This window comes from Monopterus albus, unplaced genomic scaffold (genome assembly GCF_001952655.1).
Source record: "Monopterus albus unplaced genomic scaffold, M_albus_1.0 scaffold260.1, whole genome shotgun sequence".
NCBI classification, from domain to species: Eukaryota; Metazoa; Chordata; class Actinopteri; order Synbranchiformes; family Synbranchidae; genus Monopterus; species Monopterus albus.
The window spans coordinates 1,247,116-1,258,942 of NW_018128140.1; the positions used below are offsets into that span (position 1 = coordinate 1,247,116).

The 11,827-nt window shown below is 43.6% G+C and overlaps 1 protein-coding gene across 1 annotated transcript in view; it reads right to left on the bottom strand.

The window, feature by feature from the left end:
* Window positions 1–11,827, bottom strand: part of npr1a (natriuretic peptide receptor 1a) — a 40,210-nt gene that overhangs the window by 11,514 nt on the left and 16,869 nt on the right. Inside the window, 10 exon segments of the mRNA XM_020621444.1 lie at window positions 370–525; window positions 1,154–1,313; window positions 2,422–2,493; window positions 4,750–4,854; window positions 5,719–5,796; window positions 5,883–5,957; window positions 6,060–6,180; window positions 8,428–8,512; window positions 9,509–9,644; window positions 9,784–9,878. Of these exon segments, the coding sequence (XP_020477100.1) occupies window positions 370–525; window positions 1,154–1,313; window positions 2,422–2,493; window positions 4,750–4,854; window positions 5,719–5,796; window positions 5,883–5,957; window positions 6,060–6,180; window positions 8,428–8,512; window positions 9,509–9,644; window positions 9,784–9,878 (1,083 nt within the window).

The window sequence follows — 11,827 nt, forward strand, 5'->3', positions numbered from 1 at the left end:
GCCAGCTCTCTACCTTTCCCTGTCATTGTGCCAACGTTAAGAGTCCCTATTCTCAGACCTATACTCCTGCCTTTCCTCTTCTCTCTCTGTCTACAAATCCTTCTACCTCCTCTCCTTCTTCGACCAACAGTAGTCCAATTTCCACCAGCACCCTGTAGGTCAACAGCACTGGTGGCGGTCGTTGTTAACCCGGGCCTCAACCGATCCGGTATGGAGTTCACACTGATGATTCGCATGTTTAAATTTTGCATGTTTTTACGCCGGATGCCCTTCCTGATGCAACCCTCTCTATTTATCCGGGCTTGGGACCGGCACAGAAGTAACTGGCTTGCAACCCCTGTGGCTAGATTCTGACTCCGACTCGCTAACCTTCAGGAGTGAAGCTGTGATTGTCCAGGTAGAAAACCCCCCTGAGCAGAGCCACTTCCTGAAGGATGATCCCGAAGCTGTAAACGTCTCCTCTCTGAGTCCCCTGGGGGGGTGGGCAGTTGCACCTGAGCAGCTCTGGAGCTATCCACAGTTTACCTGCAGGGATAGGGAGGGCAGCAAGGTGTCAGCCAGCCTCATGACACACTGCATCTGTGAATGTCTTTCATTTGACACTAGAGCAGTGTCATACACGGCCCAGACCAGTTACCCAGGGGGTACAAACTCAACTCTTAACATATTTAAACTTAGCTAACTTGACAGAACAGAATAATAAATTGTGACTTATATAAAAATAAACCCACATACACAGTCCAGTCGGACAACAGATTTGTGTGATTCTGTTGCAATTGACAGGTGGCTGAAAATACAGGGGTCAACCCCTTTTGACATATGGTCCTAGGTACGCCCACATCATGATTACAACCTTAAATGTAGGGTCTGACAAATGTAAACACTATGGTCAGATGGATTCTGTTCTGGCTCATGTAGGTACAAAGCAATATGACTTAGTAAGGGGGGGGCACTGTAACGTGTTAACACATCTAAAACGTGTTAACATGCATTTATTGTACGTTAACATGTATTTACTTTATGTACATGTTAACACACACTGTTAACATGCACACCCACTGAACTCCATGGTTTGCCATAGTTTTAGTGAGTAAGCGTACATGTGTGTTGTCGTACATGCATAGTAAGCGTGTGCGTGTAGATGTCATCATACGTGCGTAGCAAGCATGCGTGTCCTCGAGGCAGCTGCTGGTCCGGAGACTCTCCAACCCATAGTCTGTGATCTTCACGACAAAGCGACTGTCCACTATACAGTTCGAGGACTTCAGGTTGCCATGGGAGACGATGACGCTGTTGTGGAGGAACGCCATGCCCTGGACACAAGACAATAAACAAAAACAGTAAACACTAACATGGCTCAAAAACAGCAGCTGGGCACACTCAATTCTTTACTATCAGTCTGACTTTTTTCACATTACGTTAAATACTGCAAGGATGTTTCCTACTGGCTTCTAGTTTTTATAAATGGGTTCAGTTTTTCTTTACGGGTGCCCCGTCGTACCATCCAGCGTAGAGCAAACTCCAGCACACTGGGCTTAAACAGCTGGATGTCTGTGTTTCCGTATAAACAGCACCTGGATGATGTCACTTCCTACCTTCAGCTGGAAAACAATAGATGTGGGACTGTGCTCTAAAATTTAACAAGTTTAGAGTCTGAATGACTTGACTCTTCCTGTATTTTATTTTGTCATTGTTGTGAGCTGGCTGTGTGGGAAGCTGCACTAACCTGATGGACTGGATGTCACACAGGGCAGTGTTTGTGAAGGCATCAAAACACAAATGCTGTATAAATCAGCAGTGGTAAAGAGTAATTACATATATTTACCAAGTACTGTACTTAGGTACAGTTTTACAGTATTGTACTTGAATGTTCCATTTTCTGCTACTTCATAGAGGAACACAATGATGCATCACTCATTATCATCCAATAATATGATATAACAGTAATGTGAAATGTGCCACTCTGCAGAATGACTACTTTTGCTAGCTGAAAAAACAAACAAACAAAAAAAATCAACTGGACTAGGTTTTTAGGTCAAAGACGTTTCACCTCTCATCCAAAAGGCTTCATCAGTTCTGCCCAACTGGCATTGAGTCAGAGATATTTATCCCCATCGTTGATGTTTTATGACCTGGATGACTAAGAATCTGCACTTCTTTTGCTACTTCAAGCATATTTTGATGCTAATAGTTTTGGACCTTTACCTGACTAAGATTTTGAATGTAGGACTTTCACTTGTAACAGTGTATTTTTACTCTGTGTTGTTGATACTTCTACTTAGCTGTTCACTGTTCAAAATGTCGACATATTAAGGGGGTTTTAGAGCCCCCTGGTGGCCACATGAAAAAGTGGCTTCAGTATCACAGTCTCAGTGGGAAACATGACTAATCCCCGCCCCCACCCTGGGGACAGGTCGTTACCTTGACGATGTCAGTGATGAGAGAGTATCTGAACATCCAGTCCAGAGTGATGCTGTCACTCTCCATCAGGTCCTGCAGGATAAACACACATGTTTACCCTTCTATACTTGTGAAGGCCCACGCCAACCCAAACAATAATCAGTCACCTGAGAGCTCACTGTGTGTGCATAATGGCTTCTTCTGTTTCTGTGTATGAGAGGTCATTTTATTAGGAACACCTAAAACTATTTCAGTCTAATCAACACCTCTGTGAAACTGTGTGGACAAACTGAACATTGTTGCCTTCAGCAATGGGGATTTGCTGCAGGACTGCTGGATTAATTTAATTTAATTTGTTTGTATAGTGCTTTACAACACTCAAGGGTGCTCAAAGTGCTTCACAGCATAACATATTAAAAATAAAAGCAGAACATGTTAAGACACATAAACTAAAGAAAATGAGAACATGTTAAAATTGACTGGATTAGACTGACTTAGTCTGACACAGGCGTTCCTAATAAACTGACCACTCAGTCTATGTGACCATTAGCAAAACGTCCAGTTACTCTGAGCAGGACACTTCATCGTTTCATTTGGTTCAGAGGAGAAAAGTAGCAGTTGACAGTTTTGGTTTTCTGAGCTCCTGACTGCTTCCACTGTAAATCTACTTTTAAAATACACAGTGAAATCCCTTTGATATGACCATAATGAATATGATTACATAACTGTTATTTTTATTTTAATCACTGAGCTGTATTTTTAATTTCTTTGTAAAGTGCATGGTCAACAGACTAAAGACACCTTAAAGGAAATGCGTTTAAGGCCTGCTGTCATGGTACAAATGACAAAGAACCAAGTTTACACTTACTTTTACTATCTGATCATATAATTACACATAACTCTCAAGAACATGTTTTATAAATGTTTCAGAAACAAATTAATAAATAAAATGCAGATTTGGTTTTTCAGTTAAATTCTTGGATATTCAATAAGTAAAAATAAATGAATATAAATAAATAAATAAGTGGCCCCACTGATGCTGTCTGAACTGGCTTCAGACTAAAAAAGGGCTCAGAGTGACATTTTTAGAAACAAGAGGCATCATATCAACCTTGCCATGAAACATCCAGACAAAATAACAGTTAGTGGTGGAAATGTACCTAAAAATTACCCAAGTACAATTTGGAGGTACTTAAAAGTTGGGGTATTTCCATTTTGTGCAGTACTTTATACTTCTGCTGCACTACATTTATCTGACAGCTGCAGATTATAGTTATACAACACGTGTGTAAGCTGATGACTTTTAAACAAGATGTTTACTTGTGACTCTTTCTGCTTCCGTTGAAGGACAAAGTCAATACTACTGTATTACCTGTAATGTACATGTTATATTAATGCATTTCTTGTGTTGCTTTGGTGCATGTAGTCTTTGGCACTAAAGGGTTTCATGTGCTGAACGTGCTGTAAATGATCAGTGCTTGCAGCGAGTTGAGGACATGCCATCTGTGGAGACTCCATCTCCCGATGGCCGGATGTCCACACCATGCTGCTGTGGTAACATCTTCTTCCTCTCACAGCACAAAATAGCTCAAACCGCCCACACAGCTCTTTGGTAAACTGACACTGTGGGATGTAGCGGTCATCTTGACAACAACCTGAACTCCACAGCACCCACATCCACCTACAGCATGCTGACAGGTCCTCTCTGTTGCTGAGTTACCATGCAGGCTGGTTGCTAGGTTACAGCACTGACAGAAGAGTCTAAGTGAGAAGTGAAGATGTGATGGATGAAGGAATGAGGACTGATAGAAGATAAATACCCATCTTACAAGCTCACCAAGCAGCAGCATGAAGTGTGTCTGAACAGTTTATGCTGCCTGCACCGGCCAAGAAAGGTGCCTGTTATTAGACGTTACCTGCCTGTGTAAAGAGAGGACATCCTAAAACAGAGCTACCTGTCAAGTGATTGTTTAAGGGGAGGAGTTTCTAGAGACTGAAGTTTACCTGTCACATGTCAATTTACAGATCCTAGTGTCTCTTGACATGACATTAAATTATGCATTTGTCAATCATCCCTGAATCTGGCAAACTCTTCTTCTTGTTCCACAGGAGACCTCTGTCTATGGGCTGGATGCTTGCACAACAGGTCAGACTCATAAGGTGTCATCAGATTTTTGTGTTTGACAAATTGTACCTGTGTACTTTGATATCAAAATGTGTATGTGCTACACAAAATGTGTATGGGTTGGCAGGCCTGCTGGAGTATGAAGGGCTGACAGAGGGGTATAAAAGGTTGATAGAGGGGTATGCAGGCCTGATGTACAGGTAAACCATTGGGTTGTGCAGTACCTGGAGACTTCCTCTGGGACAGTACTCTGTGATGATGCACATGTTGGGCGGGTCGATGCAGGCACCAATGAAGCGGGTAAGGTGCTCATTCTGAACATCACGCATCTGCAAAAACATAGAGGCAGCTGGTTCAAATCCCACCAAACTCATCAGCACCCTACATACAAGGCACTGGCCTCCCAGAGAACATTCTCAGCAGTCAACCTAATGCCCGGCTCAGGCTACACATTTGTTTTTTGTCTGATAAATGGTCATTATGTCAGATTACACGATTATAGTGATAGATTCTTGGTGGAGGGATATGACAGACTGCATGTTGGTATCCAACAGGTCACAGCTTGCCGTTGTTCACAACCTGGAGGTGCCAGGGACTGGAAGAAGGGTGTGTGTGATACTGGCTCTTTGCGTTCGGAAAACCATATAAAAGGGTGGGGGGGCAATCGTAGACCAGTCTAAAGGGTCAAACAAAGAGCACAGCAGCTTGTGTTGGCTTGCCTTCATGTATAACTTGAAGTATCAGTTAAGTATAAGTGTTTTAAGCTGGTAGTAAAATTGAAAACTAGCCCCGACAGGGAAGCTACTTCCCAGACTGACTGTGAAAGTCAATAAGCTAACATTAGCTGTATCACTGTGATATTTATGGAATATGGTTCAATCCAATATGCCAATAAGCATTGTGAGCAGAAGAACCATCTGTGCTCCTGTTGGACCTCTAGACTAAAAAACCCAGCACATCCTAAATGATAAAAATCATTTTGTCATGGTGAGCTTTGTGTCGGGACATCATGAGGCGTCCCAGATGCAGCATTGGTTGTTGTTTATTAAATGTTGTGTCTGACGCCGTTTGTTGGTTCTGGTGCCCTACATCCGTCATGTCGGGCTGTTATCAGGCTTAAACCGTGTACTCTGCACCGGGCATAAGAAGGCAGGTCCACTGTAAGATGCCTGAGAGATACACTGAGGTCTTACATGCTTCAGTTCAAAAAGAACCTTCCTGGTCAACTCAATACGCTTCTTGTTGATATATTTGATGGCTGCCAGGTTTCCCTGAAGGAGACAAAACACCAGTATGTCACCTCATGTTGTTCCTCAGAGCAGCTGCTGAATGCACATGGAGTAAGGCAGTGTCAGACCTTGTAGTATCCAGTCTTAGTGTAGATCTGGAAGTCTCCCTCCATGGTCATCAGGGAGCCATAGTTGGATCCTTTCTACAGAGAAACAAAACGAGCTTGGCTTAACGAGTTCGGGCAGGAGTTAGTGGAATCCATTTAAACTAATTCTCCTGTGAGTTTGTGTTGTTTGTGCTTTACCAGAGACATGGTAAGTCGGCTGCAGGTTCTCTTCAGCACTTTATCCAGGTTGCTCACCTGGACGTCGTCCCAGAAAACCCTCCACAGCTGAGCTGCTAGCTCGCTCTCCAGCTTCAACTTCCTGTTCAACAGACCGGAAGACAGGTGTGTGTGTGTGCGTGTGTGTGTGTGCGCGCGTGTGTGAAGGGGGAGGGGGAACAAAGAGAAAGATGAGGGAAAGGGAAACCAAGAAAGTGATGAGTGTCTTGAACAGTGAGACAGAAACAAAGAGAGACAAAGGTGTTTCCTGTCCAGTTTTCATGTGACAGCAACTCCATCTTTCATCACAACAACTGATCGAGTTAATAAGCAGAAATACACATACACGGAGGAGGGACTGTTCACTTCCATGTACCTGACCAAAGCAGTGTTGTGCAGGATGATGGTGGCTATGTTGCTACAAAAGTTGACCCTGACTATTTTTGCCTGAGCCCACTGTGCTGGCACGGCATGTCCGGACACTCCAGTGACTAAGGGACTGTGTTTTTTTCTCACAGTGCTAGAGGCATGTTGAAATACTGACAGTGACACCACTGGCTATACAGTACAGTCCTGTAGACATCGAAAATAATTTAACACATTTTTTTCTGCAACAGTGCCAGACCCCAGTCTAGGAGGTTTAAGGGGATGGGGCTGATTTACCCTGGGGACATAACAGATGGGAAAGATCTGGAGTGGCTGGGTCCTCCAGAGCAACCCACAGGGGCACTTCCCAGTCCAATCCAGGCCTTGAGGTTGAAGCTGGTATTACATATTTTGGGGTTACATACTGTTTCCTTCACTTATAGTGAGGTCTTGGAAGACTACAGAATCCTGCTGATCTAGGGTCACTGATCCAACTAGTGCCACCACCCAGCCCCGACCTTGACGCCATCTTTGAAGACTTTGTCAGGAATGAGACGTTCCTGGTGACCCAGTGGTCCTTGTGCTGTCCTCTTCTGAATTCAAGATCACCTCCAGATCACCTGGAGGACCCTTCAGCTGCTGGAAGAGGCCTGGGGCAGCTCTTGAAGGCCACGTTAGATGGTCCTTGACCCTCTGGTTCTCCATTCACCCTGTGTGGTCACCATGTTGTGGAGGACAGGCTTTTGGATCTCAGAGGTCCTGAGGATAACTAAACTAAGTAAACTAAACTGTAATTTACACTTGACCACGGGAATCTTTCTGATGTTCACGTCCATGTCACATGACCATAGGAAACCAGTGAGAGACAGAAAGAGCAAACTGAGTGAACAGCTCTTCTGTGCAGCTGGGTTTATTACATGGACAGACTGAAGATGACAAAAAACAATACAACTGAGCACCACTTATCTGATGTGTATGATTTTAACACTTGACATAACATTGATACTCTGGTTCATGGACTTAGACCAGAATCTCAGTCTCTCAGACAAGTGGTGAAATGTGGGAGATGTTTCTATCAGGACTGTTGCCTCCTCCCACCATTTGCTGTCATCATGAGTTCAGTCTCATACCTTTTGGCACCCTGGATCAGTTTTTGCAGATATCCAGTTACTGCAGTTTATATATGTGTTGATGGCTTATTGATGGGAAATGTTACACAGAGCAGATTACACTAATTTTATCAACACAGAGAAAGTAATGGCTTCATGCAGTCCTAGGGTTAGGTGTTAGGGTTAGTCCTAGTCTAATCTAATCGCCTCTACCCTGCAAAACTACAATAAGTTGTAGCATATATTCAATTTGAGTGAAGTCCCTCATGTCCAAACTTTGTGGCGAAGTGAGGACTTCTTGCTTAGTACGTGAACATGAACTAAAAACAGGAGGCATTTTTCACAGTGTGGATTCAAACTCGGAGCCAATCAGAGCAGACGTTAGCTCTTTATCCCGCCTTGGCAGTTGAGGATTCAAAAACCTCTGTCCAGCTGTTTAACAGAGAGGAGAGAGAGATAGAGGGAGGAAAGGAGAGAAAACAATCAGCCTTGTTCATCCCTCTTTATCTACACATTCATCCATCCCTCCTTCATCCTGGGCCTCGCTGCGATCTCTCTATGTTGACGGGGAGATGTGTGACAAGAAAAAATAAAGATGAGAGATGGCGAAAAGATGGATGGAAGAATACATGACAGAAGAAAAGTAAAAACAAAGACAGAGAGAGAGAGAGAGAGAGAGAGAGGTGCTATGAGAGCTCAACCCACCAAAAAGTGTGCGTTTGCTCTTGTACACATATCTTTGTGAGGACCAGTTTGAGCTTTAGACCTGTGAGCGAGGACATTTTACAAAGTCAGGACATTGGGACCAACTTTCACAGGGTTGCCAGTGACGGTCTTCACAAGTATAGATGTGCAAACATGTGAGTGAGTCTCACCTGTAGATGAAGATGGTCACAGTAACGATGATGACAAATACAAAGCAGATCACTATGGCAACCATCTGATGCATCGAGACCGTACCTGAGAAGACGAGGAGGAAAGGAAGTGGACATCAGAAAAGACACAGCGTCGACAGCTCACATTATGCTTGTGTCTTTGTGAGGACCAGTTACAGTTTAAAGCCGGAGGTTAGAACATTATTTGGACACTGGGGACCTCCTTTGAGAAGCAAAGACTTTGCAAAGTGAGGACGTTTGGTTTAGTCCTCGCTTCCTCAGAAGGATGTTGGAGGACTTAGACCTGGTGGTTGTGTCAAAGTTAGACCCGGTTTAGCTAAGGTTTGGGCGAGGAGTAAGGAATGGATTCTCCCTATGAGGATCCACCAGAGATTCATCATGAGCTGCTGTTGTTCACTGCAGCCACCATGTTGGTACAGGGAAGCCTCCTACCGTGTGTCTGTGTATGAACACAGGAGGTCCATGCGCAGTTTAAACCATCAGAACAAAGTGGATGTACAGTGGTTTTGTTTGGTGCAAATACCACAAATGTATTTATGATACAGGAAACTTCGTTACACACAAAATGTGAATGTTCAGAACAAAACACTTCATCATTTGTAGATAGTGACAGTGACATTTCTATATAATTTAAGATGGACTTTGTGATTAGTTTCCAAGTTTGTTCCTTTTTCTCACTGCAGTGTAACACAAATGTGATACAAATATCAACTTTAAAACATGAAGTACATTTTTCTCAAGCCATACAGCTGTTTTTTATTTCATTTATAGTAAAATATTTATATTTTTTCATATTTCTGTTTTGATTTTAAGTCACCCATTACTGTAGCAGTAAATAACAAAGTCAAATGTTGTAAGAGTGAAAGCAGCACAGTAACAAACCACGTGTGAAAGGTTTGCTTGGTCTTCCTCCCTGAGTCTGGCATTCTCTCCTGTTTGAACTGAACCCTGCTGCAACATGGTGGTGGCAGAGATGCTGCTCACAGTGTTTACATGTTTAAAACTGCAGATCCTCACAATAACAACGTGCAAATATCTGTGTGTTTATGTATGTACGTACGTGCAAGGCAGGCTGGCTTGTCGTTCTTCAATCCACACTCTGGGATGTCTGCAGGTGGAGATCCACCTGGCCACTGGAAGCTCTGCCCACTCCGCATAACCAGCTGTTTCATACTGCTGTTGTACACACACACGACCTGAACACATACACATGCTGCTGTTACACATATACCTGCACAGGTGTACTGCAGTACACTGTGACATCACTGGTGGGTGTGGTCACAGGGGAAACATCTGCCCTCAGCTGCATGACATCACAAACCAAAGTGTTTTCACCTGAAACTCTCCAGAGTCAACGTCCGTCATGTCCCACATGGCAAAGTCTGTCTGTCTGTCCCCGAGCTCGTCCATGTCCACGACACCCATCACGCCTACAGACACAAAGTTACACAGGTGTGTTTTTCCACAAACATGTAAGCGCCAGAGGGTTTGGACTTAGTTTCGGGATCCACATATTATTGTCCATTTTCACCATCAGTTCACTGAGATTTTGGACTCTGACACACCAAGAAGAGGATTTTACATTTTACACACTAATTAAGACCATGTGGGGTTTTAATTAAGAATCGGAGTAACAGCTGCAGCATTGCAGTATTTATTTGAGAATGCACAAGTCAGGCTTGTAAGAAAAGAAATCAACTGTTTAAATCATTCAGTCATTTTCCAATGAAATGCTAAATCCTCTCTGATGTCAGATTTTATGTTACTATGTTAAGTTCCATACATTAAGATGTGTTCATGTACATGTTTATATATAAATGTTTACAGGTATAGTATTCTGTTTAGGCTTTTATTGTGAAAACACTGGAAGGTCTGGAGAACGGGAGTGTGCAGGTGTTGTGTGGAACAGGAACATGGCGGGAAAAAATAAAGCTCGACATTGAGCAAAGACAGTGTATCGTACTGTTTAACAACTATACTACACATGTATACTGTATTACATTGTATACTATGCACTACTCTGTTAGCCCATTGCACCGTATTACGTTAATATGTTAAACGGATTCATCACATTACAAACAGACTAAATCACTTCAATGTCTAGGACAGCAGCTGCTGCTCGTCTGAGTTTATCCTCCGGAAAATGGAGGACACAGAACTGCACCCATCCTATCACATCCTTCATTGCCTCCTCCTGTTGTCCCTCTCTCTTGTTTACTGCCCCCCACCCGGCTGTGGTGCACACAGGCAGTGACCGGTGGCCTGTGCTGCTGGATAAACGCAGGCCAATCTAATATAAAGCAGACACAGCAGCAATTTATCAGCTGCATCAGCTCATCCAGAATCTGTTCGCTGTCTGTGCCCCTCATGAACAAACAGCTGCTGCCGGGCTCACAGTGACACACATCCCCAGCTACACATCATTTGTCTGTGAGAAGGTTTTCACTGTTAGAAATTCTCTTTCTCAGTCATGTCAACAGCAGAATGGGCGTACGTGAACGTGGTGTTGACATTTACACTGATCTCCTTCAGAGGATGAAGGTGAAACTAACTCAGCACAAGCCGTGAAATCGACTGGTGTCCCAGATGATCACAACCACCAGGATATCTCGCCCTCTTCTCTGTCTGTCCCAGTATGTCCTGTCCTTGATTCAGCTTGTCCTCGAGGTTGTTGTGCCATCATATGTCGTGTCCTGTCTTACACTGTCTGTGTTGTCTCTCCATAGTGTCCCTGGTTCTGCTGGTCTTGTCTCATCTTGTCCTGCTTTGTTCGGCCTAGTTTGGTCCAGTCCTCCCTGTCTTCTTTGTCCCTGACTTGTCTTTTTTCTGTCCTGTCTTTTTTGTCTGTCATGTTTTGGGGGACATTTTGTCTGTCAGACTGCAGGACTAGTTAAACACCAGACTAAGACCCCACCCCGCCTGTCCTCCTCTGTCCAGTGTTTGTGGACACTCACTTATGTGTCTTTAAACACTTTTACAGCTTCACTCAGTCTGTTCAGTACTTTTCCAGCCACATGATGAAGTGTCTTGTCTGTTTGCTTTAAAATGTTTCACAACTAAAGCAACAGAAATGTTTCTTTATTGAAGACAAAGTGACTGATTTAATGTTTAAAACAACATCTCTCTGATGAATGGAGAAGTTTTTACAGGCGATAAGCCTCAGGCCACTTTAAAGGGCTCTAATGACGAACCACAGCCAGTTTGTCTTTGTGCTGAAACCGTCTGACTCACTGCTCAGTCCAGCCTCAGCTGCTTTTGGACCTTTTAGGGTTTCACTAGCTCTGATTGGTCGAGCCTGAGAAGACAGAACCAGGGCAAACGGAGGCCCTAAGGTGGGTTTTATTTGAGTTCTAAGCTTTAAAAAGGTTCTGTAGTGGAG